This window comes from Catharus ustulatus, chromosome 25 (genome assembly GCF_009819885.2).
Source record: "Catharus ustulatus isolate bCatUst1 chromosome 25, bCatUst1.pri.v2, whole genome shotgun sequence".
NCBI lineage: Eukaryota > Metazoa > Chordata > Aves > Passeriformes > Turdidae > Catharus > Catharus ustulatus.
In genome coordinates this window covers 3,797,652-3,825,613 of record NC_046245.1, presented here as the reverse complement: position 1 = coordinate 3,825,613, position 27,962 = coordinate 3,797,652, and the positions used below count along the sequence as shown (strand labels likewise).

General features: G+C 51.0%; 2 protein-coding genes across 2 annotated transcripts; one reads left to right on the top strand and one right to left on the bottom strand.

The window, feature by feature from the left end:
• Positions 1 to 28: 28 nt before the first annotated feature.
• On the top strand, positions 29 to 2,114 carry TAF11 (TATA-box binding protein associated factor 11). The gene is made up of 5 exons (XM_033080102.2): positions 29 to 223; positions 295 to 434; positions 630 to 717; positions 962 to 1,058; positions 1,710 to 2,114. Exons 1-5 carry the CDS (start codon positions 29 to 31, stop codon positions 1,838 to 1,840), a joined length of 651 nt encoding a protein of 216 aa, XP_032935993.1. The 3' UTR covers positions 1,841 to 2,114.
• A 194-nt stretch (positions 2,115 to 2,308) lies between these two features.
• On the bottom strand, positions 2,309 to 27,794 carry UHRF1BP1 (UHRF1 binding protein 1). The gene is made up of 21 exons (XM_033080101.1): positions 27,675 to 27,794; positions 16,460 to 16,622; positions 15,681 to 15,719; positions 15,135 to 15,226; positions 14,757 to 14,946; positions 14,463 to 14,603; positions 13,744 to 13,914; positions 13,081 to 13,258; positions 12,120 to 12,206; positions 11,841 to 12,005; positions 11,230 to 11,372; positions 10,337 to 10,478; positions 9,694 to 9,887; positions 7,902 to 9,442; positions 7,515 to 7,711; positions 6,887 to 7,038; positions 6,650 to 6,797; positions 5,461 to 5,732; positions 5,018 to 5,126; positions 4,574 to 4,689; positions 2,309 to 4,162 (listed from the first exon to the last, which is right to left on the bottom strand). Exons 1-21 carry the CDS (start codon positions 27,716 to 27,718, stop codon positions 4,037 to 4,039), a joined length of 4,410 nt encoding a protein of 1,469 aa, XP_032935992.1. The 5' UTR covers positions 27,719 to 27,794; the 3' UTR covers positions 2,309 to 4,036.
• Positions 27,795 to 27,962: the final 168 nt, after the last annotated feature.

The following is a 27,962-nucleotide window of genomic DNA, read 5'->3' as shown; positions in this document are numbered from 1 at the left end:
GTCATCAGGAGGCGCCGCGGGCGCGGCCATGGCGGACCCGGCCCGGGAGGCGCTCGGTGCCGCCGCTGCCCCGGAGCCGCCGCCCGCAGGCTCATCCCCACCCGCCGCCGGCGATGGGGCGGCGGCCGCGGAGGAAGCGGCAGCCGCAGAGGGAGCGGGAGAAGGCGAGGTGGGGGAGGCTGGCGGTGGCAGCGAGGTCAAGGCGGAGGTGGCGGACGGGGAGGTGAGGCGGGAGCGGGAGCGGAGCCGGGTCGGGCCGCGGGGCCGCAGAGCGAGCGCTGCCCTCTCGCCCAGGTGAGGAGCGCGGAGGGAGAGGCGGCGGACGCCGAGGACCCGGGGCTGCAGGCATGTGCGGCCAGGAAGGCGAAGCTGGAGCTGAAGGAGCGGAAGGAGAAGAAGCAGAAAGTGGACGAGGACGAGATCCAGAAAATGCAGTGAGTGCTGGCGCAACGGTGCCTGGCAATTCGGGAATCGTCTCCCCGGTCCCGAGCTCACCGTTCCCGGTTCCGCAGCCCGTCCCAGACTCCCCTCGCACCCCGCGTTCCAGCCCAGCGCTCCCCTTTCCCGCCTGCCCTGATTGGTACCGGGGGTGCCTTCACACGGCTCTCAGTGATCGCTCTCCCCCGCAGGATCCTGGTCTCTTCCTTTTCCGAGGAGCAGCTGAATCGCTACGAGATGTATCGCCGCTCTGCCTTCCCCAAGGCCGCCATCAAACGGGTATGAGAGAGAGGAGCAAGAGTGCGAGCGGGGTGGGCTGGGCGCTCCCCGGGACCCTTCTGGGGCTCTGCCACCCCATGGCTGAGCCTATTCTGGGATAGCTGAACCCGCTGGCTTTCAGCTCAAACCCCCAGGTCCACCAGGACCTGGTGCTGCAGCTCAGGCTCTGCCCCCAAGCACCCCCGAGGGGCTGGGTGGGGCTGAGGGGTCACAGAGTGCAGGGCTCTGACTGTCCCTGCCTCAGCTCATCCAGTCCATCACCGGCACCTCCGTGTCCCAGAATGTCGTCATAGCCATGTCGGGCATCTCCAAGGTGTTCGTCGGAGAAGTGGTGGAGGAAGGTGAGTGACACCTGCTGAGCGACAAGGGAAGAACCCGGGGTAAATTCCCTGCATGGAGCAGGATGTGGAACAGGACCAGGGTTTTCCATGGTTCTCCCTTCCAGCAGCAGCTCTGGCTCAGAGCAGGGCCCTGTGAAGCTGCCACAGCCCCTCTGATCCCACCAGTGTTGCTGCTTCTCCCCAGGCAGAGAACCTGGGGATGCAGCTCTGTCCCTCAGCCCCACAGCAGCTGCATAATGAGGATTTCATTAGTGCTACAGGGACAGGAGTTCCTTAAACTGCCCCAGTCTTCTTCATGGGAGGGCCTTGGTTCAGTTTGGGACAGGGGCTGGGAGCTGAGCCAGATGTTCCTGCTCAGCTGTTGGGGGCATCCCAGCACACTCAGCCCCCAGGGCTCCAGAGCAGAGGCTTTGAGCTCATCCATTCACTGGATCCAGCTTCTCCACAGTGCCTGAGTGGTTTAGAAGCTTTTTGTGCTGCTTGCTGCCCTGGGACTCCTGTCAGGGAGGGGTTCACAGAGCAGGCTCATTCCTGGCTCTGAGCTGCAAACCTCAAACACCAATGTTACCTGTTCCTCTCAAAGTGCAGGGAAGCAGCAGGGGATGGGCAGAGCTCAGCTGCCCCTGCCATGACCTCTCTCTGTTTGTCCAGCTCTGGATGTGTGTGAGAAGTGGGGGGAGCTGCCCCCACTGCAGCCCAAGCACATGAGGGAGGCTGTCCGGAGGCTCAAGGCACGTGGGCAAATTCCCAACTCCAAGTACAAAAAGATCATCTTCCACTGAGAGAGGCTGAAATGAGCTTCCTGTAGGACCTTCCCACATGGACTCTTCCATAAGGCCCCTTTAGGGTGGCCTGTGGGACTTCAAAGATGTTCCTGCTGTCCCTGCCCACACTGGGCAGAGCCTGGATGCACCCTTGACCTGGACTGGGGGTCTCAGCACAGCAGGGAGAGGAACAGCCAGGGGCTGCAGAGCATTTCCTGCTGGTCCAGATGTGCCATCTGTGCCCAGATGTGTGGCTTTTTTTTGTACATTAAACTTACTCTTGTGTTCATAACCTGACTGGGGTCTGCTCGTTGTGTGACCCAAGGTGCTCCCAGAGCTGCTCCCAGCCTGGAGAACATGTGCTGGGAGCTGGGACATCTGAAGTCATGGCTCAGCTGTGCTTCCAAATCCAGGAGCTGCCCATAAAACAGCAGCATTGGGAAGGGAGGGGGAGGGAAAAGCAGGAAAAGAGGCCCAAGCCTGGAAGGAGGTTAATGAGTTTAATTTGCTCTTGGTTCATAGAACCAATAAATGCATCAGTGAAAACAAAATGCAGCAAAGTTCCAATACTGCCTAAAATTGAAATTCAAGTTCAGACTTGCTCATTCCCCCTGTCCCCTTCCAGGGGCCCTGGGAGCTGCTCCTGACCCTGTGAGGTGCTGAGGCCATGTGCTCTCCCACAGCACCTGTGCTGGGCAGGACTCCCTGGGCTCTCACTGGAACAGAGGAAGAATCCTTAAATAAGAGGCTCCACAAAGTAAACTTTGATATTTACAATCTGTGGGGATCCAAGAGGTTTTGTCCTCCCACGTGTGTGGGTTTTGGCTTTTACTGGATCTTCAAAGCAAAGGAAATGCTTGAATTCTTCAACAAAACCCATTGGCTGAAGTCACTGGAGCAAGGAATTTGCTGTAAACAACGTGGCCCCAGCTGTGCTCAGCCTGCACACATGGGAGGAGCTGTGGGACCCTGCAGGTGGGCACCAGGACTGGGCAATCCCTTGGCACACCCTTCCCCTACTCACACAAAATGTCATGAAAATCTGAAAAAGCAGAAGAGAGAAATCTCTCATTTTCAAGCAATTAATGAAGAAAAAGCAGGAATACTGTGGCATTCCATCTCAGGCAAGCAGTTCTCTTGCTCCCCACAGGGAGAGAGAGCAGCACAAAGGTTTGGTGAAACAAAATTTAACTTCTGCTCGTGGGCTCTGGGCAGTTCCCAGCAGTGCTCACAGGGGGCTGCTCCACACAGGTGAGTCCCAGTGTTTTCCTTTAGGGATTAGGGCTGGCAGAATGGTTCTGGTGTCTCATCCCAGGCAGCCCCCCAGCCCAGCTGAAAGATTCCACCCCGTGCTGAAAATCCCACAGCTCCTTCCTCAGCTGCCATGGCTGCTCCCCCTCCCCATGGAGGAACTCGGGCACACAAAGCTCTGAGGACAAGGTGCATCCCAAAAAACACCCAGGTCATCTTCTGAGACTGAACCAACCTCCCTCACCCCATTCTTGAGAGTAAACTTGAAGTTTAAACAGTGCCTTGTAAGGAATTAATTCCTGCATCAATAAAGGCAAACGTGGGATTAAGTGGGAATGAAGTGGACTAAGTCTCTGCCTCCATCTCTACACAAGGAATTCCTGGTGGAAAAGGGAATCTGAAGGAATTTCTGTACTATCTTGACCCCGTTTCTTGTGGGAATAGTGAGCTGTGTGTCCCCACTCCACAGTGGGAAATCCCATCTCTGCTTCCAGGTGACAGCAGCCCTGCTCTCCCAGCAGGGCCCTGACCCTCCTGCCACCCTGTCCTGTCACTGCCCAGGTGCTGAAGTGACCACCCTGCTCCTGCTGTGGACCCTGGTGAGCACAGCTGGGCAAGAACACAACAAGGAAGGGTGAAAGAAGCAGAAACCCAACATCTCCAGATGTCACCACAAAAGCTGGAGGCTGAAAGACACCCACAGATAAGGAGACATAGGGTGTCCCCCCAGCATCTGACCTGGTTTTTGTGGGCTTACCATGCCCTGGCTCAGTGCAGCACTCCCAGGCCAGAACAGAGTAAATTCCTCTTCATTCCTCCCATCTGTCTCACCCCTTCCTCCCTCTCCCCCAGTCCTCTGCAGTCACAGCTGGTTTCAGTCCTGGAGTTGGACCCGTTTGGCAGCGAAATGACCAAACCTGCCCTGCTGGTGCTGGTCCCCTGTCCCTGGCAGTGCTGTCACTGTCAGAGCTGGAACAGGGGGTTGTACTTCCTGATCTCCTGCAGAAGGCGAGCCTTGTCCATGTTGGCTTCTGCCAGGGCCATTTTCATGGTCTGGAGCTCCCTTTGCAACTCTGGCACTTGCTTGAGCTGCAAGAGACAAGCAGAGAACAAGGCAGGAGTCTTCAAGGTACACAGTGAGCTGCTCCAAGGAAAACCAAAGCAGGAGCTTTTGGGATGAATTACACAGTGAGACACAGCCACACTGACAGAACTTCTCTTCTAGGGAACCTCTCAATTCCTGTTTATCTAACAAGGAACTGGACACAGTGGGGAAAATCAGAAAAAATCCCCAACCTGGTTCTGAAAGGGAACAAATGAGCTCATGCTGGGCAAGGTGCCCTCACTCCTCAAAACACTCCTAGGAGGAGGCACAGGCTGCATTTTGGGGCACTCCCTTCCTGCAGATCACCACACTTGCCCAGAACTGCAAACACACAAAGGCAAAAGAGAATTTCCAGCTCACTGTTGTCCAGACAGCAACAGGCAGCAGTGACTCACCTGCAGCCCACGTGTTCCTGCTGCTGGGGCTGGTGAGACAGACTCTGATGGGGCCTTCTGCTCCTCAGGGACTGACACAGGTTTTTCCTGTTTCACTGAGTCTTTCCCCTGGGAAGCTGGAAAGCAACAGAACCCACTCAGGTGTGGACATTCACACAACAGGACTCTCAGAACAAAAAGAAATAACTTTAATTTCTTTCCTTCCCCCCTGCCCCTCTTTTTACACAGAAATAAAATTTGCTTTCCTCTTAAAATGGAGAAACTAAAAGGTAATAATGGATCCTGTCTGTGTGTGCTTAAGGAAATACCAGACACAAATTCTCACACCGAGGAACAGAGGCAGGGACTGCTCCCACCTCAGAGTTAACAGCAACCATCATATCCCAGTCTCCTCCAGCACAGCCTGGGGGTGCAGAGGGACAATAAAACCAGGGTGTTACTGACCTGTGAGATAGAAGACACCGTCATCCCTGCGCCTCACCACGACGTGATCCATTGCCAAGGTGATGGGGACAGGGCCTGGGGAGGTGGGGTACAGTGGGGGGCTGTCATCCTGGAGAAACATGGAGCAGAGAAGAGATGAGCAGCTGGGACAGCTCTTAAAGAACTTCCCTTGCCTGCAGCCTCCCCAGGAGCAGCGTTCCTGACTGGCAGCACTGCCAGACTCACAGGAGTGAGTCCACCCTAGGGAAAGGCCTGGCTTTATGTACAGACTGTACAGGTACACACTTCCCTTGTGCTCGTCATTCATCCCTAGGGCAGCTTTTAGAAGCAAAACCAAACAGTCTCAGGAAAAGAGAAGCTCTACAGAGACCCCCAGCAATCCCACAGCGACCCTTCCCAAGTGAAATCCTGCAAGTGAGCTCTGCCCTGGGGGGATCTCTCACCTTCAACGTGATTTTGGCATCCACCACCTCTATCTCCATGGGGATCACCTCTGGGATGATTTCATCCTCGAGGAAGGGTCCCAGGCTGGTGAGGCAGGAGGTGCAGAGCTCTGTGGAGCGGCTGTGCAGCAGCACTCGGAGGAAGCCGTTGCGCTCGGCCAGCGGCGAGTGAGCGGCCGCGCACGGACCCGACTCCAGGCGCAGGCACACCTCGGGATGGGGCTGCCTGCCCTCAGGGCTCACAGGCTTCTCCACACCTGGGTCTCCTAGAGCTGGGGCACAGAGATCTCACTGCACAACGGGACACCAGTGATCAGATACCAACTCAGAAACGGCAACATGGAAAGCCCATTTCAGTCCAAAAGTGACTCCAAAGTGACCTTGGTCTGACATCATCTCTCACATGAGAGAAATACAAATTTCCAAGGGCTAAGAGCCCACCTCACTGAACTGGCACTGGAGCTGGACCATTTAAGGTCCCAGGCACATCCCTTTCTCATCACACTTTAAAACTGGCCCTGTTTTGCACGTTCAGAACCTGGCCCAGTGCCTCACTAACTCTCAAGAGCTGCCCCAACTCTGCCCCCCAGAACTGTCCCAGGTGCCCTCCACAGTGTCCCAGCTCAGCCTTCACTGCTGACCCAGTGCCCTGGCTCACTCTCCAGAGCTGACCAGCCTTCCCTCATCCCTTTGCTCCATCATGGCCACTGGCAGGACTGGGAAAGGCAGGATTAACAGCCTGGGAACTGCTGACACTTTCACTCCAGGTTTGGGATTGTAGCTGCTTTTGGTTTTGTCTGGGTTACATTTTTTGGGGTTTTGGGGGGATAGTTGATTGTTTTTAGGTTTGGCTTGCTATTTTTAAAAACTTCAAATTTAGGAGAAGTACTGTAGACTGAAAGCATTTTTCTCAGAGCAGGAATAACTTCACAGCTTCCCTAGATACTTTATTCACTCTTTTAATTCATTTCATGCATCCTAGCAGCAATTTTAAAAATCCCAACCAGTGATTATTAGGCACAGAGCCTGACTGTGAAGGCACTTGGGAAACATCTTTTAAATGCCAGATCTGAACTCTCACATGAGTTGGGTTCAGTCCCAACCACCCCAAACACTGAGCCCCCAATTAATGGAATATTCCCTGAGGGAGGCTGGTAGAAAAGTCAGTTCTAACAGTGCAGCATCTTACCCACGTAGCCACGCAGGAACTGCCACATGCCAACGTTGTTCAGCTGCTCTGGAACCACGTTCATCACTTGTAAAGCCACAGACAAATCATCTCCTTGTACCTCTATTGCACAGTTCACATCATTCATCTTCAGCACGAGCACAGACACCTGAAACAGCCACCAAGAGCCCACTGGTTACAGCAAACACCTCACTTCCAGAGCCCCTCAGGGACAGAATCCCAGTGCCAGGCACTGACCAGCTGCAGACTGGGGTCTTCACTCTGGGACGTGGAGCTGTTCACCTCAGGGGACACTCCACCCTCGTCCTCTGCCACCAGGCTGCTTCTGCTACCCGTGTCATTGTGGGGCTGGGGAAGCTGCCCTGAAGAAAGAGGGTCCAGGCTGGGTTCTGAAACAGAAGTAACAACAACTCAAGTCCATTTCTTTTTCTGGAAGTCCTGATGTCAAGATCTGCCTGAATCTCTGGCCTTTCTGGAGGTGCCATCCTCTGGAGAGCTCTCTTCAGCTTCTCAGGTGAGTTTTAGCAACACAGGGTTGAAGTGAAAGATGTCCAGAGTACCAGGTATCCAACCAGCCCTTCCTAAATGCTCTGTACCACCCACCACCAGCACATCACAGTCCCGACAGCCCTCAGGACACCACTGAGACATGCAGGGTCACCCCACACTGATTCACCCTCCTCATCTCAAAGAAAAGGCACCTACAAAAGCAGAAAGAGCCACATGAGGCAACTCCTCAAGACCTTCAAAGACAAGGAGCAGCAAAAGTGATGCCATAGGAACACAGCATGGATGAGCTGCCTGTGGCACAAAGCTATCACTCCTGTGAGATGAGGGTGGGGAGAGGAAAAGCCAAGGGCATTACCAGAGTCTGTGAGCATCACAAAGCCATCACTGCCATCACTGTCCACTGACAGCCCATCCTCAGGGCCACTCCCATCCACGGATGTGGTGTCAAAGGAATGCTGGGATGAGGTTCTCTTCATGGAGAAGAAACGCATCCGGCCGCTGCCCGCCCCGCCCGGGGTCACTGCTCCCTCCTCTGCCTTGGGCACAGAATCCCTGCAGAAAAACCCAACAAAAACCAGTGATAAAGGCAAGCAGCTGAGCCTGCAGATTATCTGAGTGTTGGTCTCTGACCACTTGCAAGTCAGACTTCAGTATCCTCAGAAGAGCCCCAAGAGATGAACACGTAACCCATCTCCAATGCAAATACAACGGGAGGAAAGGGAGTAGCTGCCTGTGTGCTCACCTGGCCGGGGGCAGCGACAGCATCCTCTGCATGGTGGAGGTCATCTTGTCCCGGCTCAGGCTCAGGGCGTCCTTGGTGAGGGACATGGCCTCCTTGGTGAGGTCCATGGTGGCATGCAGAGCTTCCTTGGTGGCATCCTTGGTGATGTGCAGTGCACTGGAGAGCTCCACCTCGATGTTCCGCAGCGGGATGAGCTCTGCCTGGCCATTGAGGGCGGCACCTCCTCTGCCCGAGGGCTGCGTGTCTGAGGCTGGGCTGGAAGGGAGAGCAGGGGGGCTCTGAGGGTGGCTGCTGGTCTCTGCTGGTTTTTCTGCAACCAGGGCTTCCACAGCTTCGTGTGCTTCCTCTACCAAGCATTTCTCCTCTGCGCCCTTACCGCTGGGAGCTGCGCTCAGGGCTCCGTCGCTCGCGGATCTCGGGAGCGTCTCCAGCGGGACACTGGCACCAGTGTCCTGGATCCCACTGTCCTCTGGGAGCTCTGAGGTGCTGCCTAAACCCTTCTCTGAACTGCTCTCCGATTTCAGCTCCTTCTCATCACCTGCCAGCCCCTCCTTGCTGTCTGAGGGTGAGAGCTCAGACTCAATCAGGCTGGTTGTGTCTGAGTCCAGGGACCTGGGCTCCACGACAGACCCTGGAGCAGGGGCCATGAGCAGGGCCACCTCAGCACTGTGGAACATAACTCCCACACAAGCAGACATGGAATCTAAAGGAGACCCAGTCATTTCCTGGGTATCTTTGGCCAGCTGCTCCTGTAGTGTTTGCAGAACTTCCTTCATCCTGAGCAGCACCAAGTACTGGTAGTGGTTGAGCCGAACTTTGACACGGACTGATGAGGACATGAGCACGTGGATATCAGCAGAAGCTTCCAGCTCGTTACTGTCTACCCCATCATCAACTTCACAGTCAGATTCTCCCAAAACATCCATTGTGTCTGGAGCCTTATAAATATTCTTCAGATCCTGGTCAGTCTTTGATCTTTGACAAACACTGTGCTCTCTGGAGAGATTCTCATTCTTGGAGTGGTTGCTAAAGCTGGCAGAAGGTTTGATTTTCACCTCAGAGGTGGCCAGTTCCTGTCGTTTAGATATCCGAGCTTGCCCCCACCTCTTGGGCAGGCAGGCCCATATGGAAAGGGGAAAAGGGTCAATAAAGCTAAGGGCTCTGCCCTTGGAGCTTTCAGCCCCCTCAAAGCCCAGGGAGAGCTCACTGAAATTCACAGACCACAGATCCTCAGAGGCAGAGGTTTTGTGAGGCAGCAGGGGAAAGGCTGGGTGCTTCTGAGGCCTGTCATCCACCTGGTAGGCGTGGCGCAGGAACAGGGTGTGCAGGAGGCTGAACCTGTCCTGCGCCCGGGGGAACGCGGCGTAGCTGGAGTGGAAGAACTCTGACCCCGCAAATCCACGGAAGAGGCTCTGCAGGTCCTGGCAGCTGCAGGAGGGAGCGTGGCGGGTGTTGGTGGCTGTCACCTCGGACATGCAAACACACAGGGCCCGCGGCCGGTCCCGGTGGTCCGTGACTTTCTTATCCACGGGGATGCTGAGCTGCAGGTGGAAGAGAGACACAAGGCATGAGTGAGAAGGGAATAGCAGAGGTTTGTTCTGGATGAGAACTCCAGCACCAGCTTTACTGCCCACAGACCAAACAAAACCAACACAAGGGGCAGACAGAGCAAAGCCAGAGGAAGGCAGCAGGTTTGTCTCCTTGGCGTGGACTCCAGCTATGTCCTCTCCAGCTCATGCTCCTTTCACAGGGAGAACACTGAAGACTGGGAAGGGAAGGAAAAGAATGGTACCTTCAGCCTGAAGCCATCCAGCCGGACATCCACGTGCTCATCCCGCTTGCCTGAGTCCTCCAGCTTGTAGATGGCTTTGAACTGCTCCAGGCTGCGGCACAGATCCAGGCAGAAGAGGTTTATCCAGAGCACACTTGGTGTGTCCAGGGTGAGCATCAGGCCGTTCAGCTGCACGTACAGGTTTGGACATGGAACTGAAAGAAAACACTGATATCAGGAAAGGCCCCTTGGGTGCTCTGCAGCTCAGTGCAGAACCTGCACTGACAGCACCAATGCAGGGGCTTCACCACCCCAGGAGACATCCTGGAAGGGGAGCAGCTGTGCTGCACCCAGAGGAATGAGGTGACCCATTGGGACAGCACCCAGAGCACCCCACTGCCTTGCTCCAGGGCTCTCAGTAAGGCTGAACCCCAAGAACTGGGCAAAACAGCAGCTGCTGCAATTCCTTCCTGCAAGCACAGCTCTGCTTCCATATTCTGCACAAACTCCATCCCCCCCTCCCACAAGAAATAAAAATTAGGATGGCAAACATCAGAATACTAAACAACAATGGACAGAGAATACCTAACAGGGTTAACACATCTAGACCATTGATGACACTTTAAGAAACTTGTGAAAGAAGGTGCTAACCTTGATGTATTACCTGGAAAGTCCTGATTGTCTGGGAAGTAATATTCAGTGAACTCAATATGGATTGCAGAGACCTGGTCAGGGAGTTTGAAGATTTTTCTACTACAGGAAAGCAAGGTGGAGGGTTTCTTACTTTGCTGCCCAGCTGTAGAAACCTGAAAACAGAACGAAATGCAGTTGTGCAGAACTCAGACTTGGCAAACCCAAGTGTCCCAGTGACCCCACAGTTGCCTGCATTCAATCTGCCTCATTTACACATCAAACATACACTGCTTTCAAGCAAAAATGTAATTTACTTCTACCTGCTGATATTGCCAACTCCTCTCCTTTGAGGGAATTTAGTTCTTTGTGTCTCCTGTCACTGCTAGTAAGAGCTGTGACAAGCAGAATTAGGTGACATGAGCAAACAGACCAGAAATCTGTTACAGCTGTCTGCAAAATCAGCAGCATGTTGGAAAGTCCATCACAGTACCTGGTGCTGCAAAGAGCAAAACCAGCTCTTGAATGGATACAGGGCACACGGATGCAGGGCCTGATCCAGGGCAGAAAGCTGAGGTGAGAATTACTCCTCCTCTGTCAAAAATCCACATCCTCACTGACTTCTCAAAGGCATGGAATGTTTTACACTGGGCCTGCCTAATGCTTGGTGTAAGCTTAGATAGGAATAGAGGGCAGAAACCTGTGGATATGCAGTTCCCTCTGAACATGGAAACTATCAGCAGTTCACTTTTGGGTTAAAAGTTTTAACAGGCAACATAATAATGACAGTTAGGTTCTCCAGGCAGCGTTTTGGATGTCGTAGGATTTGCATGATTCTTTTAATCATATCTTGAATCATATATTGAATCATACAATTTCCTTTTTAGAAGTGCCATTACCACCTGCAGACAGTGCTGAGGTCCCTACCTGGTGCACATCCAGGTCATCCACCCTGACCAGCACGCAGCTGGAGCGCAGCCGGTGCCAGGGCGGGTGCCGGAGCCGCGGGAGACTCGTGGGAGGAGCCCGGCCCTTCTCCGGGGGGCTCTTCTGGGGACTCTGGGGAGGGTCTGTGGGGACACACAGGCAGAACCAGCAGGGTTTTAGTCACCTTCTTTGCACCATCAGTACCAACATCTCTGTGCTTACTGAGCACAACTAACAGCCCCAAAATTAGAAATGGATGAACACAGCTGGGCAGGAGAAACACTCAGGACTTTTGAAGGAAGAACACTGTGAAAGGTGAGTCTGTTCTGTGGCAAGAGAACTCACTCCTAAGCCAGGTCTTAAGTATGTAATTTCATCCTTGTATCTTATGGAGAAACTCAACAAGAATCCACTGCAGCCTGTCCATCCTTGCTGCAGTGCTCTCCCAGCCATTTTCTTTTGCCATTATATTGATGACTTTTAGAGTGCTATGCATTCCTGCACCAAAAAAATCAGCTAGCTCACCTGGGGACAAAGCAACTAAAGATTTTGCTGGATGGAGCAAAATTGGTACCACCTCCTGCTTCACTGGTTTTATTAAAGACCATTACCTGGTTTCCTTTTGAAAGGGGAAAGTGGAGTCCTGGCAAACATAGGGTCTGTTTCTTCATAAAACTTCTCCATCTTACTCTGAAATTCACTGACCAACTTCTTTGCCCACTGTCCCCGAGTCTCCATGGCTTCACTGTACCTCACCCAATGCTTGCAGGCATCTCCTGCAGAAAAGTAAATATCCCAGCTTTAAAAATGTGGTTTCTTTCTTCCAAGTCCAGTCTGCAATCATAGAACAGTTCTTTAAACCCCTTTTTTTTTATCCCCCTCCTCCTTACCTGCCCTGTGGAAAGGATAATAATCAAAAGCCATCCTCCTGAAGGTCAGCTGGATGGCACCACCCAGCATCCCATGCTTCAAAGCACCTGTGAGGAACAGAGCACAGAAACCATGGTCAGCTCAGCAAGCCCTGATCCAGGAGAATTCAGAACCAAATTGCTCTGATTGCCACTGTGAAAAACAAAGCTTATTTTCTTGGTAGATTTTAAAAGGTTTAATAAAATATAGTAAGAGACAAACAATAAAGTAAAAGGCAATAATGGCTGTGTGTTTGGTATTTAGTTAAGAGTACATTTGTTGTTTTGGAGACACTTTAAATTCATTAGTTTGTTATATACTTAGAGACTTATTATATATTTTCAAACTTTTCTATAAACTATTTTTTATATTCTAAGAATTGTTTTACATGGCTACTTTTTGAGTTTGTCTTTTTAGAGCACGTGTGCTTTTTGGTTGTGGTTTTAATTTTTTTTTTAATTAGTCTTAATTTGGGTTGTGGTCTTTAGTTTTTACAGATGGTTGGTGTTGGTAACTGGTACATTAGCAGTAGGTGTCTTTACTGGGTGTTATTTAGTGGTAGTTCACTTTTTATAAAAACACTTTATCAGCTCATGCTACTTTTAAAGAAAACTATATTTTAAAAACTACTTCAACACTATATATACAGTATTTACCTTAATATTTGCAAAAAGCCAATACCATAACATGTATTTATAACACCACCACTGACTGACACCAAAGTCAGCATTAGGAATCTGCATTACCATCTTTAGGAATCTGCACCAAAATCTTGTCCTAGGCAGAGAAGGACGCCTGAAACAACTTTTATATGGTAACAACCAGGCCTGGAAACTCAAATCTCAAATTGCAAAACCCCAGTACTTCCCAACATTCTTCTAGACAGAAAATCACTGCCTTGGCTGCTGTTCTTCCCTCTGCTGCTGTTTCCCTTCTCCTGACCTGACTCCCGGGCGTGGCTGTCGTCGCAGATGTGCAGGTCCAGGCGGGAGATGAGCAGGTGGTAGGAGGATTCCTTCATGTCGTGCTTATCAAAGTACTGCCCGATGCTGCTGGCATTGGGGCTGGCTCCAAAGGGCTGGGCCCAGGACTGCTGGGCACTGGGAGCAGGGGGGGTGATCTGTGGGAGAGGGACAAGCTCAGTGAGAACTCAGAGAGAGGGAAAATGCAGAGGTTCTAACACAAATCTTGCAGCATGTAAGGCAAAGGTTTATAGGACTGAATTGGGATTCCCAGCATCTGGATCCTTTCCTGTGCTCCCTTTGTCTGTGGCTCTGCCAGCTGCATGCACCTCTCTTAGAAGATGTTTTAAGATTCCTGGGCAAAAAAGGCCAAGTATTCCTCATCCCACCTGTGCAACCTCACTACGTGTGCATCCCTGGTTCCCTGGAACTTCCAACTGCAGCAGAAATACTCCTCTTCCCTCGTTCTTGACTTGGAAAATGTGTATTATTGGCAATGAATCCCACCAATTTGGTCCCCTCACTAGTCCACAGGACACTGACCTGACATGAGTTCCCATCAAGGAAAATGCTGTGAATATGGGCCAGATGCTTCACAAACAGAAACTGTCCTTTTCCCTGGCAGACCAACATCCAAACTCACCTGTACAGACTCTGGTGCCAGGCTTTTCCTCTGCTGAGCTGATTTCTCCATGGCTTCACTCAGAGACTCAGCATATTTCATCATTGCTTTCAGCTGAGAGTCTGTCAGCACCCAGAGCAGGTCATCCAGCAGAAACATCAGCTTGGAGGCCACCACGTTGCAATCTTTGGTCTGAAACAGCAAGGAAGGAGTTAGGACTTCAAAAATTGCCTCCACAGACATACAGTCTTCATAAAACACAGAAGCAGAAAGAAGGGGGGCTGCTGTGAAACTCCTCTGAGAGTTGTTATCTGGTGCATGTCCACAGCACCTCCTCTCAGATGGAAAGTAGTCAAAGCCACCTCCTCTTTAGGAGACATATTGCTCAAATTGCTCACTGTTTAATTTTTAATTTTTTTAATCATCACATTTCTACTGACAGCTACAAATCAGGCTGCCAGGCTTTCAGCTCCCACTAAGGAGATGACAGCTCTCCTTGGGATGTTCAAATGGATTGAAAAACTCACTCCATCCACAAGATCCTCCCCTGGGAAAGAAACTGCTTTGACATTTGGTAAGAACACAGTTGTCTCTGACAGAAAACATGGAGAGATACATCAGTTTGGGCTCAACATTTCTGAAGGGAGAGAAGGGCTGTTGAGGACTGTGGGAGGAAATATGCATCATCTCTGCACCAGGCAGTGAGACCACATCCTGCAAAGCATGGAGGAGACTCTCACCCTTCTCTTGAGAGAGATCTGGATCCTCCCCTGGTTGGTGATGAGTCTCAGAGGAGTAGTGATAGGATCCTGATCACCATTGTCTGTGGCATCTGCCTCTATCCGCAGGGTCTGCCAGGTGAGCTCCTTGAACGTCAGAACCTGCCCATGAGGAGAAAAACAGGAAAATGCTGAGATTTTCACAACTTCAAGGATTTAAAAAAAACCCCAAACACTCGAAGACATGAAATGAAAAAAGGAAAAGTCATTCATCACACTTTTCTTCTGTGATCCAGAACAAAACCAGGGGCTCACCTCTCCCCTCTGCGGGTCCGTGATGCGGGTGAAGCGCAGGTCACTCTGCTGCCAGTTGGGGTTGACACTGTAGCCCTGCAGCTGCCACAGCTCAAAAGAAGCATGAAAGGCCTTGGAGTGAATCTTGATGGTGATGGAATTGACAACAATAAACATCCCTTCCACGACCTTCTCGGCAAAGCCATATTCACTGTAAAGAGAAGATCCCCCATGTCACAACAGAGGCCTGGCAGAGGTGAGGCTCACACAGGGAGGTTCTCAAGCGACACCAAAGGCACTCAAACCCAAGATCAGGGAGGCCAGTGGTGAATGAAGGAGAACAGCAGCCCCCACACCCAGCAGGATGTCAGGGAGAAGCTGCAGGGCTCAGGGTCTGACCTCTGTCCAGCAGCAAGGGCGATGGGGGACTGTCCATTGGGCGGCCGAGGCTCTTCACACGTCCTCATCTCCACCTCCACCTTGTCCAGGTACTGCAGAGACACAACGTGGAGCCATGAACACCACACCGAGCCTCAAGCTCAGCCCACTACCCCTGGGGTGAGATTCCTGGGCAGGGACAACCAACTTTACAGTGTCAATGCTCATGTGTTAAAGCTCTCACACCATCAGTGCCAGTGGGTAACCCGAAACCCCGGAGTGGGGAAAACAAACAACAAAAAACAGGCACAGGGCTGCCCTGGACTTCCCTGAGAGCTCATCTGGCTCCATCCTGCACTGAAATGAGGGACTCATGGGAGGGCACTCATGGCCCTATGTGCTAAGGACCTGGAGGATTCAGACCCAAAGAAAATTTGAGCACTTGATAGTTTCCCCCTCCCAAATTTTTCTCAAGTAGAAGAGATTTTAAAAAGTGAGGAGGGAAGAAAAGAAAAAGGAAGAAAGAAAGAAGAAAGGAATGAAAGAAGACAAGAGAGGCAACATTACCAGGCAGATTGGGTGTGTTTTCAACTTTGTCCACTGGATCTGAAATGATAAAGATGAGGTTGTCAGAGTGATCTTTGCATTGGAATGTTTCAGAAATTGCAGGAAGCCTTCTCAGCCCAGACTTTGAGCCCCATTTCCCTGAGAAATGTCTGCAATGTCTCACTGTATCCAGGTCAAACAGAGACACAGACAAGGGAAAAGACATTCCAGACACCAGATCTACAAACCCAGCTGAGCTTTTGGATCTCATGTATCATCAGGAGTAACAGATATTCTGCAGGTCAAATTCTGCTATGGGGAACATTCCTGGCCTTTAAGAGTTTACAACTAACTGCTGCTGCTACTGGAAGTCACACAACTCTTTTGAAGACTGTGCACAAACCAAAAAGCTCCATTTTATTTTCATACAGCAACGTTCACTCTGCATTTCTTGTAGGAGGGAGAACAAATGTTTGTTACTAAACTGAGCAGATCTGACTCTAAAAACAGAGCACATCAGATGAGTAAGACAAGCTCATTTTTACTGTCACTTGGCAGAGTAGAATCATATTTCTTTTATAGAAAGTCTCTTTGATGTCCTTAAAACTTTTGAGTTCATGTAAAGCAACAGTGGTTAGTACCACGTGCAATCAGGCAGCTTATAACAACTAAAAAACCACAAAAAAAAAAAAGCACAAGGAGGAAGAATTGTAATTCAGTGTCAGAAGTGCAGATCCATGCACAATCTGATTCTGCCTGTAAATGGATAACTTCATGCATTTCAAGTTGCCTCAGCTCACCCTGATGGAGGCCTTGTTGCAGTAGACCCTGGTGATGGCGAGCCAGGTGGGCAGCTCCAGAACATTCTGCAGCACCTCCTCATCCAGCTCCAGGTTGGTCAGCTGCCCCTGACCTTTCAGTGTGCTCAGGTTGATTTTGTCTGGAGAGAGATTCTTGGTAAACCTACAAGGGAAGAAAGAGGAAACTAGAAAACAGCTACCAGCAAAGCTGCTGAGACTGCAGGAGCATTTCAGAGCTATTTTAATACCAGAGTTTGTTTGTTGTTTTGTTAAACCCTTTCTGACATTGTTAAACCCAAGGCAAGCTGGTTGCTCCAGATGAAAATATCTCTGCACTTTGACATTTGGGGGATTTTTTTGTTTTAAACTAAATTCAGGTTTGAGAAACTGAAAGTTTCCTTCTAAAGCTGTGGATCCTGGAAACCAGCAAAACTGCCCTAGGACAAAACCAAAGAAAACCAAAGCCAAACTCCAACAGCTCAGCAGTTTTACTCCCCCCAGAATTGCCATGTCAGCGGGGAAAGGTTAATTCTCTAGATTCTTTTCACCAGGAAAGCAAAAGATCATTAATGAATGACTTTTGTGGCTGTCTCTTTTTAACACCACCACTGCAGCCCAGCCTGCTCTCTGGTCAGCAGGGCCAAACAGCAACTCCCCTCCCAGAGACTGCCCCAGCTCCCTCCTCTGTTTTCTCTGTTAGAAATTCCTCCTCCCCAGGGCTGCCAGTGTTTCACCTCCCCTGTGTACAGCCCTTCACACCCCTCATGTGTCTGAGATTTCAGTGGCATGGATGAAACGCTTGGAGGATGAAACATTTGCAGCAGGACTGCTCAAGAGCAGAGGATCCTGGTGTGAAAGTCTCTGACTTCATTAAAACCAGAGTAGCCCCTGAGGAACCAGAGGAGCCAGTTCAGAGGGCAGCAGACCTCAGAGGCTGTACAAGTGTCAGCAACACTTCTCCATGTCAGAGAATCTCTGTGTGGCACAGAACCCCTCCTGTCTCCATCAAACCTCACTCCTGTGCAGGAGCTGCCACCACGGGAGCAGGGGGCTGCACTCCAACATCACCAGATTCCTGCCAGACAACTTTCCCACCCCTGAATCCAGGGCTTATTTCACACATTCCTCCATGCCAATGCTAATTCTCATTCTGTACAGTGGTCCAGAAAGCAGGATGGAAAGAAAGCCCCTATTGTCAGTGTAAGCAGGAGCAGGCTCCCAGTCACACTCTGCCCTGCACCCACGGTGGGGACTGCTCTGGGAGAGCCATGAGGGGCTTCTGGAACAGGAGGAGAGGAGGAACCAGAGCCACACTGCCAGGGTGCAGCTGCTGCAGCACCTGTAGGAGCTCAGGGTGCAGCACAAACCTGGCTGAGGCACTGCAGCAGCAGCTGAGCCATCAGCCCAGGGCTTCCAGGGGCAAAAGGGCCTTTCCAAAGCAAACATTTTGTTGGAAGAGGAAGTCTGACAGATGAGTTGAGATGCTGGTGTCAACCCTGTGCTGCTGACATAGCACTGCTGGAAGGGGAGGGCAGCACACAGCTGTGAGTTTGCTCACTGCTGCTCTTCCCTTCCCCTGCAGACAGCTCCTGGGCCCTGCTGTCCCCTCCTCCCCAGCCAAAGGGACACGATGACAGCTCAGACCAAGCTTACAACACCTGCCAGGCTGCACATTCCCTTCAAACCCGTCACCCTTTAACCAAAGGCTTCTTGTTTGAACACGCCCTGGGATGTGGCTGAGGTTAACCTGGCTTCTCAGCACCCACACTAACAAACTGAAAATTCCAGAGTGTGTTCCAGCAGCTGCTCCACTGGCAGGGAGCACTGAGAATCCGTATGATTTGGGCCTGGAGTCCTGTTGTGTGCACCCACAAACCTAGACAGGGCTGAAAATTAGAACCAACAGCTCCAGAGGCAATCCAGGGGCACCCCTGTGCTGAGTCAGAGAACCAGCTCTGCTGAAAGCTGATGTCACCATGTCCACTTGGGATTGGATTCTAAGAATAAACCAAACACAACATGGACAGGTAGGTAATACCCAGCACTTAAGCTCAAAAGCTGGCACGGACACTGATCAGCTCCCACTGGCTGAGCTTTCTCACACCTGCACTGAAGGATCATCCCTGGGCTGGGAGCCTCATCCCAGGATAAGAGTGCTCAGAGGGGAAGCTGCTTTCAGCTGCTAATGCAGAGGAAAAGTACAAGTGTTGCCTATAATTCTCTGTTGTCAAGTCTCTAAAGGGGGGGAATGATGCTTAAGCTTTTTTATACAGTTTTCATGTATTTGTAGCTTTGTAGATTGCTAATCATGGCTGTAGCCCCAGTAGTTTTCCTACCCTTTTCCCCTACATTTTAGAACAGTAAGTTGACCTTCTAAACACATTCCTGAAATATTGTTTAATCTTTTTCCAAGGAGGGGACCTACAATGAGGCACAGAAGTGGGGCAGAGAACCCCTTGGACCAGCTCCAAGGGGCTGACCCAGGGGTGGGCAACTGAATCTCCTATTGGATGTATCTGTTAGATATCCTAATTAATTAACACTATAAAATTGCAGAAATTCAATTCTGGGTGTTCCCATCACCACAGGGACACCTGGAAGCTTCCCAATAAAAGTCTGTTTTTTTACTTTACTATTCTAACACAAGGGGTTTTTTTTCTTTTGATTATAGACAACACAAGCACATGTCTAAACAAGGGCATCACTTTCCTTTAGTGTAGGTGTATCAAAAACACCAGGGCACCGTGGATGAACCAAAGCAGTGAAACAGGACACAGTGTAGAGTGAGGTATGAAACTTGATCCAGCCAAACCAAGCAACTCTTTATCACCACCTCCAGGGAAAGGCTGCAAAGATGCTGCTGGGCAGGTACCAAACCCACCTCCAGGGATACCAGACTCCATTAAAGAACCCTTTCATGAGATACTCCAGATACACCAAAATGTGCCATGCCACCCCCAAAGCAGAGCTTACAGACCCCACCCATGATGGAGTAGCTGGAGGTTTTGGAAAAAAAAAAATAAATCTCAAATGGAAACATTCTTCCTTTTAAACCACAGCCCAAATTTCTCAGGGTATGTTGCTCGTTGTCAAACCCTGCTGTCACCTGCTGCCCTGTACAGGAACCCCAGACCTTCCACTGGAATAACCTCCACATTTAAGCCACTTCACCACCCACATATCAGACAGGGCTTACAGGAGGCCTCAGGTGAGGGTTCCTGAGAACACAGAGTTCACAGGTGCCAGGTCTCTGCTGCTGCCTGAGGAACTGCTTTGGTCAGTGCCAGGGGAGGAAAAGCAGCGAGAATAGAACATCTCTGATATTTGCTGGCAGGCTCTCTCCATTCACACTCACCCACAGCAACGTCCTTGGCAGCACAGGCTGCAGGAAAACTGAATGAAAATGGTGGCTATTGGGAAAACTGACACCAGAGGATATTTGCCTTTTTTTTTTTTTGCAGCTCCATCAGAAGTCAAGCAGAACTGAGCCAGTAAACTCACAGGGCAGCACTCCTTTTGAGCCTGCTGGGATTACTGTGACAAAAGTCAACCCTGAAAATCTATTTGCTCAATCATCAGCTTGAATATATATCAAAACATGATGTCACTACTGAAAACAACTGCCCAGTTCCTCAGCCTGCATATCCAGAAGCCACAAACTCACTGATTGCAAGAGGAATTTGGGTAATTCTGACCTTGGCCCAAAGCCAGACTAGAATCATAAATAAATTTATGTTCACATTTGTAGCTGTCTCGCCACACTGTCTCCAACTGAGCAAATGCATGGACAGATAATGTCAGAAGACATCTGAAATCATAAAACTTCTCCTCAGATCCTTGTCTCATTACCCTGCTGCCACATGGATCAGGAACCTTCTTCTCAAATACTCAGCTTCTGCCTCAGCCTCCTCCCTCAGTCCTGCAGCCATCACTGGTTGTTGTACACAGCCACCACCCAGCTCCACACAAGCATTTCTATTAATACCTTTGTCACTTATTATATGGAAGAGCTAATTAGCTGTACACCAGTGACCTTGGTTTTGCTTACTGACAAGCAAAATCTGTTGGCAGAAGGAAGGGCATGGCTTGTGACACCAGCCACAGCTGCAGGGAGCAGCTGGAAAGTCGCTCCAAATACAGGTAAGGCAGAAAGGATGAACTGATCAGCTCAGGGGGAAACCAGCCCAGGAACCACTGAGGATTTTGCCTCCACAAGGGTCACAGTAAGGGAAGAGATGAGGATTTTCTGCTATGATTTGGAATATAAATATGTAATTTAAGCAACTATGACAGGAATTGGCCATGGGAAAAAACCCCAACAGCTGTATTCTCACCAACACAGATTTGCTCCTGCCCAAAAATCTTTTCAAGTCTTGCCTGGGTTGGTTTCAAACAGGGCATTTAGTGGGATTTCCATCTTCCTTGGGAAGATCTTCTACAAACCAAAAATCTCTGTGATGTGACATTTCAACACAAATTAAAACCTCTTTTCTCAGAAACCAGAGAGTATGTTGACTAGAACAAAAGGTTCACAACTGCTAAAAGGAAAGGTCAGTGACTTCCCAAATCAGGGCTGCTCTCAAGGAAGGCAGCAGCAGAAGCTTTAAGTGCAGCACACATGACTGAGGATGAACTAAAAAATAATTTTGGAGGAAATAAAACTAGGCAAGTGACCAAAACTTCTGTAAAAGGGGAAAAAATAGCTGCCTCGAAGACGCACAGGAAGAACTAAAAGCTTTTTCAGGAAGAAAAGCCATTAAAGCCATTTTACCTCCTCCAACTGTTGGTGTTAGCAGGGACCACTCTGTCTGAGAGTGGGCACACAGCTGCTCTTCAGAGCTGCCCAGGAGGAAGAGAAACTCACTGAATTAGCAGATGGGACTAATTATTGCACAGTAAGAGATGGAGTTGGTATCACACCCTCTTAGTACAAAGCCATTTAGAGTTTAAGGGAATCCCATCAACACCAAACTGCCCAATTGTTAAGAAGACAGAAAGTACCACATTTAAAATCATCTCATCACCTGTGCACAGCTCTGTGTACCCCAGGTATCCTGGGAGCCAGCAACACCTTCCCAAGTGGACAATCAGGCTGAGAAATTCACCCTGCTTGGGTTACAGGGCAGTTTCCACTCAATGAGGTACCAGCCTGTCCCACACTCCTTATCAGAGTGGATTTAGACACATCTGGTGTCCCTGTACACACATGCCACTGCTGGTGGCTTTCCATTATCAGCTTTCTGTTTTTCCAGGCTTCAACTGCATTGAATGAAAGGCTGTGCCTCTCAGCCATCTGAAGCCAAACACAAAACATCCTGATAAGTAAGCAGTTGTCTTGGCTCTGTGTTACCTCCTGCAACAAAACCAGGCTAAGGGAAGGCTTAGGAATTCAATTCAGAGTTAAACACACAGGGAGAAAAATCAGCATTTCCAAGCAAATCAGATTGAGCAGAATTCCAGCTCCCTCTTCCACGAAGGTTGTAGCCTCCCTTGGCACCAAGGACATTTTCTTGTCTCAACAAATATCTCTCTGGAGCATTCTGAACACTGAGAGGTTCCTTGTTTCACACCCACCAGCACCTCACTGAGTACTGGGAGCCCTGGAAAGCAAAGCAGGAACTCATCTGAGACAAGATCCGGGTCTCTGCCAGGGGCTGAACTCCACCTTCACTGAGGAGCTGCTTTGCTATTTCCAGCTCCCTGCCTGGACACTCAGTGAAGTTTAAATGCCAGCTGCCCCATGCTCTCAACAAATCCGGAATGCAAACCTCCGCACTTGCCAGGGAATTTCCCAAATCTAATCCTCAAGCAAATAACAGATGAAAGAAAAATAGAAAGAAACCTAATAAATACAAGCACTAGTCCAAAGCTCCACTTCTTCATCCTGCAGTCATTTTAGCTTCCAGAGTGCAGAAAGAAACAGGTTATTACCTAATTCCAACTCAACTGAGCAGCTGCAGGCGAGGCAAGGCCTCAGGGAGTCCAGGAGAAATAAGAGCCCCTTTAACAGCCCCTTCCCATCAGTGAGGGTGAAGGGCTCTGGAGAGGTTCCACAGGGTCAGCACAGCCCAGAGCTGCAGTGAAGGAGCTCTGGACCCATTTTCCTCCTGAGCTACACAAGTTTAATGCATCTCTGCTACAACAAGACGCTATTTAGCATTCCAGAAAGGGCACACACGTGTCTGGAGCTGAAGAGAAAAGGTTGGAAACACTCTGCACCCAGCAGCTCCATAAAACTGATCTCTTGGTTCTCCCAGCAAAGTGCAGCACAGCAACTATGACTTTACAAGGGAAGACTTAAGACTTGGTGAAGGGAAAATGCCACATCCTGTCTGTGTCCACTCCTTTTTCCCAACCTGTCTTGAATAAAACAGAGGTAGATGTGTTGTTACTTTGCCCATAATAGCTTGGGGTTCTGCCTTGCCATCAATAATTCCTCTATATTAAAAATTTTAAGAGTAAAGGAAGCCATCAAAATGTACTAGGAAAACAAGATATTTCCAAACAAAAACACTGAGCAAAGGGTTTACATGCAGCCTTACATGCTTTACTGGGCACAGCATGTAAGAATTTAGAGACCAGCTCATCACCTGGGGTTTGGTGCTGCAACACCAGCAGCTGCTGTGACTTGACAGAGCTCCTTCCTCATAAACCACCTCATAAAGTCCTGCCACAAACTGCTTCATGCTCTGGATCCACCCTGGGCACGGGAGCACCATTACCTGGCTGAAGAGCACCGTGCTGAACCACGGGAGCAGGATGCTGTACAGACCGAAAAGAAACGGTTTTTATCAGCATTTAACAGCTGGCAGCTCTGTGGTTTCATGTACTTCCCATTGCTGCAACAGCTATTTTAGGCAAATGATCATCTTAGAGATCATCACAGAAATTTCCCTGATCGCTGAAGGAGGATATTAAAGTAGCTAAAGCCAAAACTGCAAAGCTGGTCAGAGGTTTTGTTGCCTAAATCACTTTAGATTCTGTAGCTTCCTCAGGCTATTCCAGATGCAATCTCTTTGCTTTCCTCTTTACCCACCATGCTTGCTAAATTGCTTCCAGGTAATTTCTAATCAAGGTCAGGAAACTGGAAGAAGCCTGAAGGGCTGGTAGTAAGCAAATCTCTCTTATTGGTGATAGCTTTTCCTGACTCCAAGGGTGTCCCACAGTCCTCACAAGCTGCATGTGCCATCCTGTGACTGCAGCAAGGGCACAGCTGCAGCACAGTGCTTGAGCACGCAGCGATGCTGCAAAACACTTCAGGGCAAGCAAGAGGCAAACAGAGCAGGAATTCAGGGTCTGTTCTCTTACAGCACTGCCCAGACTGCAGCATTTGGGCAAGAAATCTTAACTGAGAGGAAAAAGTGCTCCTTAGCCTCAGGGAATTCCCCACACTCCTGTGCTGGTGACAAGGCCTGACTTGCCTGGTGCAAGCCACAGAGCCCATTCCAATGATTCCTGAATGGCACAGAACAAATCCCATCTTCCTGGTGGAAGCACAGCTCTGTCACATCTGCCCACCTTTTCTGAGGAGAGGGATGGGTCCCCCTGAGATAGCACATCCAATTTCTGCCATCCTGACCCCAGGGAGTCTCTCACCCCCTGGCAGGATGATCACAACTGCAAAGGCCTTTCTCTGCCCTGCCTCAGCCTGAGTGCAGCTCCTGATGTGGGCATGGGCAGGGAGGAGTCCCACACCTGAGTAAGAGGTCCCAGACAGCCCCAAGGCCAACTGCAGACCAGGCAGGACTCACACACAGCACAGGGCTGGCTCTGGGAGCCAGCTCTCTCTTTGTGCTGGCACAGAAGCAGCACAACTGCATGGAAGGGGTAATACCAAAGGCAGAGGGGCAGGAAGGGATTCAGAGATCCTCACATCCAAGCTAGGAAACAACAACCTCCAGGAGCCCAGGCAATTCCAGCTCAGCACACACTGCCACACCCACGTGTCCCTGCTGCCAAACTTCCAGAACAAACTAAAGCTACCCCAGGAGCTTGCCTGGTCTCTTCACTTACCCATCAGCTGCAAATGACAGAGGGCAGGAGTCAAGGCAACCTCACCTGGAAAAGGGATGCAAGGCCTAATCCCTGGAATGGAGAAGCACTCCTCCATTCCTCCTCCACTGAGCTGCAGTACCATTTATGAGGAGCTACAGGACATTATTTCTCCTGGCTGAGTATCTGACCTGCCCTGATAAGCACCTCAGTGTTACACCCTGCACATGCTGCTCCCCTGCTCTGCTCCCTAACAGTATTTTAACTCTGTTTCTAAAGCCTATCTCACTTACCTGAAAAGGTGGCTCCATCCTGTGCTGAGGACAGTTTGCCAAATCCACAATCTGCTATCCACTCATTTCTGTGCTGCACATCTGTTACACATCTGCCTGCACCAGCGACACATGCTCTGCACTCTCCTCTGCAAACAGGTCTCGTTTTCCACACAGGTTTTCCTCTCTGGTAACAACTCTGCTGTTGTTAACTCCTCTCTCATTTCTCCTCTGCTCCCTTTTCACCCTACTTTCAGAGGTTCCCAAAGTCACTCCCCAGCTGCAGCTCTCTGGGGTCCCTGTCACAGTGAGACACATTTGTGGTCTCCTTCCCCTGTGTTCAGACCTGCCCCCAAACCCCAGTCCAGCTGCTCCTCTGCTGACACCAGCTTTTATTTCTTCCCAGCAGGACTGCACGTTGCATTTCCTCTGGAAGCCATGTCCCATGTGCCTGTTACTCCACAAGCTCACAAGCTTCAACACGTGTCCCAAAAGAAAACGTCACAAAGCAGCTGTTATAGGCAGCAAGGGATAAACCTCCAACGAAATTAAATAAAAGCCATTTTGGCACACATTTCCACTGCAGTGCTGAGAACTCAAATCCCAAAGTGGCACATGAAGTCAGGCAGTTGGGTTTGTGGATAAACAGGGCCTTTGTCACACCCTGGGAACACAGATCTGCTGCGGCTACACCAACACTGCTTAAAACAAAAACAAAGACAACGAGAAGCTACTTTCAAATAAGGCCAGGAAGAGGTAAAGGCAGCTCACTGATTTTATTTTAAAGCATTGGATGTGCTTCCATGAATAATTACAGGCTGGGGAACACAACCCAGCAGCCAATTCCCAGGCAGCTCTCAGGGAGCCCCTCTCGTTGGGTTCCAAACACTCCCCAGCACTGCAGCCCTGTGCCTGCCTGGAAGCAGCAAGAACTGAAACCACCTCATCTGTTTGCTTTTCCAAGCTAAATATAGGACAAAGGAGTGAAAGGCACAGATGGCGAAAGCTCTGCAAGTTTTTAGGTTCTCCTGCTCTAGGAATTTAAGCTGCTGAAGCACTCCACAAGGCTGAGCCTCATAAAATACCTTCCCAACTGCTGCACTGATCCCCACCGTGACCACCACAGCCATCCCGTCACACACGTGATGTGGGATCACAGGAACAGTCAGGTGAAACACTTCATTCACATTTCCCTGATCCAGCTGCCTCTCCTGATAGCTTTCTTGCAAATTTTCAAATAGACAAGGGACAAAAACACACCCCTGTGCAGAAAGGACTCTGAGTGGAGACACAACAAAAAGAACAAGGACTTATTTCATATGCAAATGTGAGCAGAAAATAAAGGCAGATTAATGATTCAGTAGCAAAATTCTTCCAGGCAAACAAAAGCGTGGCTGAAAGGAAACCCAAAGGGAGGGTGAAGATGAGGCATTTAGAGGAAACAAAACTGGAACAAAAACACTTAATCTTTTTTATACACCATTAAACTGGCTTCAAATTGCATTTCTGCAAAGACTCACATTCCTTATGCAAGTGAGGGGCAGGATCAGATCAATCCCCCAAACACCAAAGTCAAGCTAGCAGGAAAACAGGATGAGGTTGAATGTTTTGGGACTCCTTGTTCTCCTTGGAACTGCCCAAAGGATATAGAGGTGAACACTAAGAACTGACCCAATCAGAGGGAAAAAGGGACACTTTGGGTAAGAATGTGCTGTAACAGTGGTAAGGAGAGACCAAAATGCAAAATTAAGCAAAAGCACCAGCAAAATTCTATTTATGTAAAGAAAGAGGATTGTCCATGAGAACAACACCCACAGGAGCAGCACCCAGGATAAAGCTCAGCTCTGTTTCATCCTCTATCAAGAACTGCTCTCACCCACCTCTCTGTGCTATAAAATGCTTCAATGCCTCCCTACCAGGAGGCTGAATCTGGACTGACTGCAACACCCCTGTGTGAGGTGAATGAGACAGAAAGCTCGGAGGCTTGGGATGTCAGGTGTGACAGAAATCCATTTCCACCAGCAACCCACAGCAGCAGCTCCATCAGTCTCCTCCAGCACAGGCCAAGGGAACCGGAGCATGGAGCAATTGGAGACTCCAAGACCCTGCACTGTCCACTCAGGTGTGTGGGGATGCTCTGGGGCTCCAGGATCCACTTCAGAGGGCTGGGATCCATGGATCACACCAGCACTGACCCCACACGGGTCACTCCAGGCCCCTCACTCTGCAGCTGAGCGTGTCCAGCAGCAGGGATGGGAAGGAGCTGCTCAGAAAGCAGAGGACAAGCTGTGCCCTCACAGGCACGGCACCTTTCTGCTCACGCTCCTCTGACCCCGCAGCGGTGCACAGCGAGGTCGTGCCCGCAGCCAAGAGATAACACGGGCAGCTCTTTGCTCGCCAAGGGAAACTGAGGCACCGCTACGTGCCCAAGGCCCGCCCCGAGCGGCGGCAGAGCCGCGGCCGCAGCCGCGTTTCCCCGGCACAGCCTCACACAGGGAGCACCCGCTTTTCCTCAACGCCCCTCGCAGCGCCTTGAACGAACTTCACTGAAAATGAATACAGCGCCAACACCCCTCTCGAGCCGGTGTCAGCCCGGGGCTGTTCGCGTTCCTCTCTCGCCTCCCGAGCTCTCGCTGCCGCGCCTCAGGGCCGGCCCCGCCGGGCCGCGACACCGGGGCACCGGCCGGGCTCGGAGGGCTCCGGCTCTGCCCCTGCGGGCCGGCTGGGCCCGCTGTCCCCAGACACCACGGTCCCCACGGCCCTCGGACAGCCCCTGACCCTCGGACACCCCCGGCCCCGCGGCTCCACAGCCCGAACAGGCCCTCAGCCCCTCGGGCCCGGCAGCTCCGCACCGGCGCTGCCCAAACCCCCACGCCCGGGGCCTCGTCCCCGCAGCCCCCCGGGAGGAGGAGCAGGATGAGGAGAAGGAGGAAGAGGAGCGGGCGTCTCACCGGGAGAGGTGCTTCAGGATCTGCTTCTTGATGATGCCTGCCATGCCTGGCCGGCGGGTCAGGCCCGCGGGCGGCGGGACCCCATCGCGTACCGCCCGCTCGGCACCGTCCGCCCCTTCCCTTCCCGCACCGCCCAACCCTGCCCTGCCCGCACCGCCCAGCCCTGTCCGCACCGCCCCTTTCCCGCACCGCCCAGCTCAGCTCGGCCCGCACCGCCCAGCCCTGTCCGCACCGCCCGCTCGGCACCGCCCGCCCCTTCCCTTCCCGCACCGCCCAGCCCTGCCCCGC

Coding starts and splice junctions, on each gene's coding strand:
- UHRF1BP1 (XM_033080101.1), bottom strand. CDS start 27,718: ATGGCAGGCATCATCAAGAAGCAGATCCTGAAGCACCTCTCCCG. Junction 15,227..15,680: donor AAACACACCCAATCTGCCTG/GTAATGTTGCCT, acceptor GTGTCTCTGCAG/TACCTGGACAAGGTGGAGGT. Junction 5,127..5,460: donor ATGCCAAAATCACGTTGAAG/GTGAGAGATCCC, acceptor ATGTTTCTCCAG/GATGACAGCCCCCCACTGTA.
- TAF11 (XM_033080102.2), top strand. CDS start 29: ATGGCGGACCCGGCCCGGGAGGCGCTCGGTGCCGCCGCTGCCCCGGAG. Junction 435..629: donor GACGAGATCCAGAAAATGCA/GTGAGTGCTGGC, acceptor TCTCCCCCGCAG/GATCCTGGTCTCTTCCTTTT. Junction 718..961: donor CCAAGGCCGCCATCAAACGG/GTATGAGAGAGA, acceptor TCCCTGCCTCAG/CTCATCCAGTCCATCACCGG.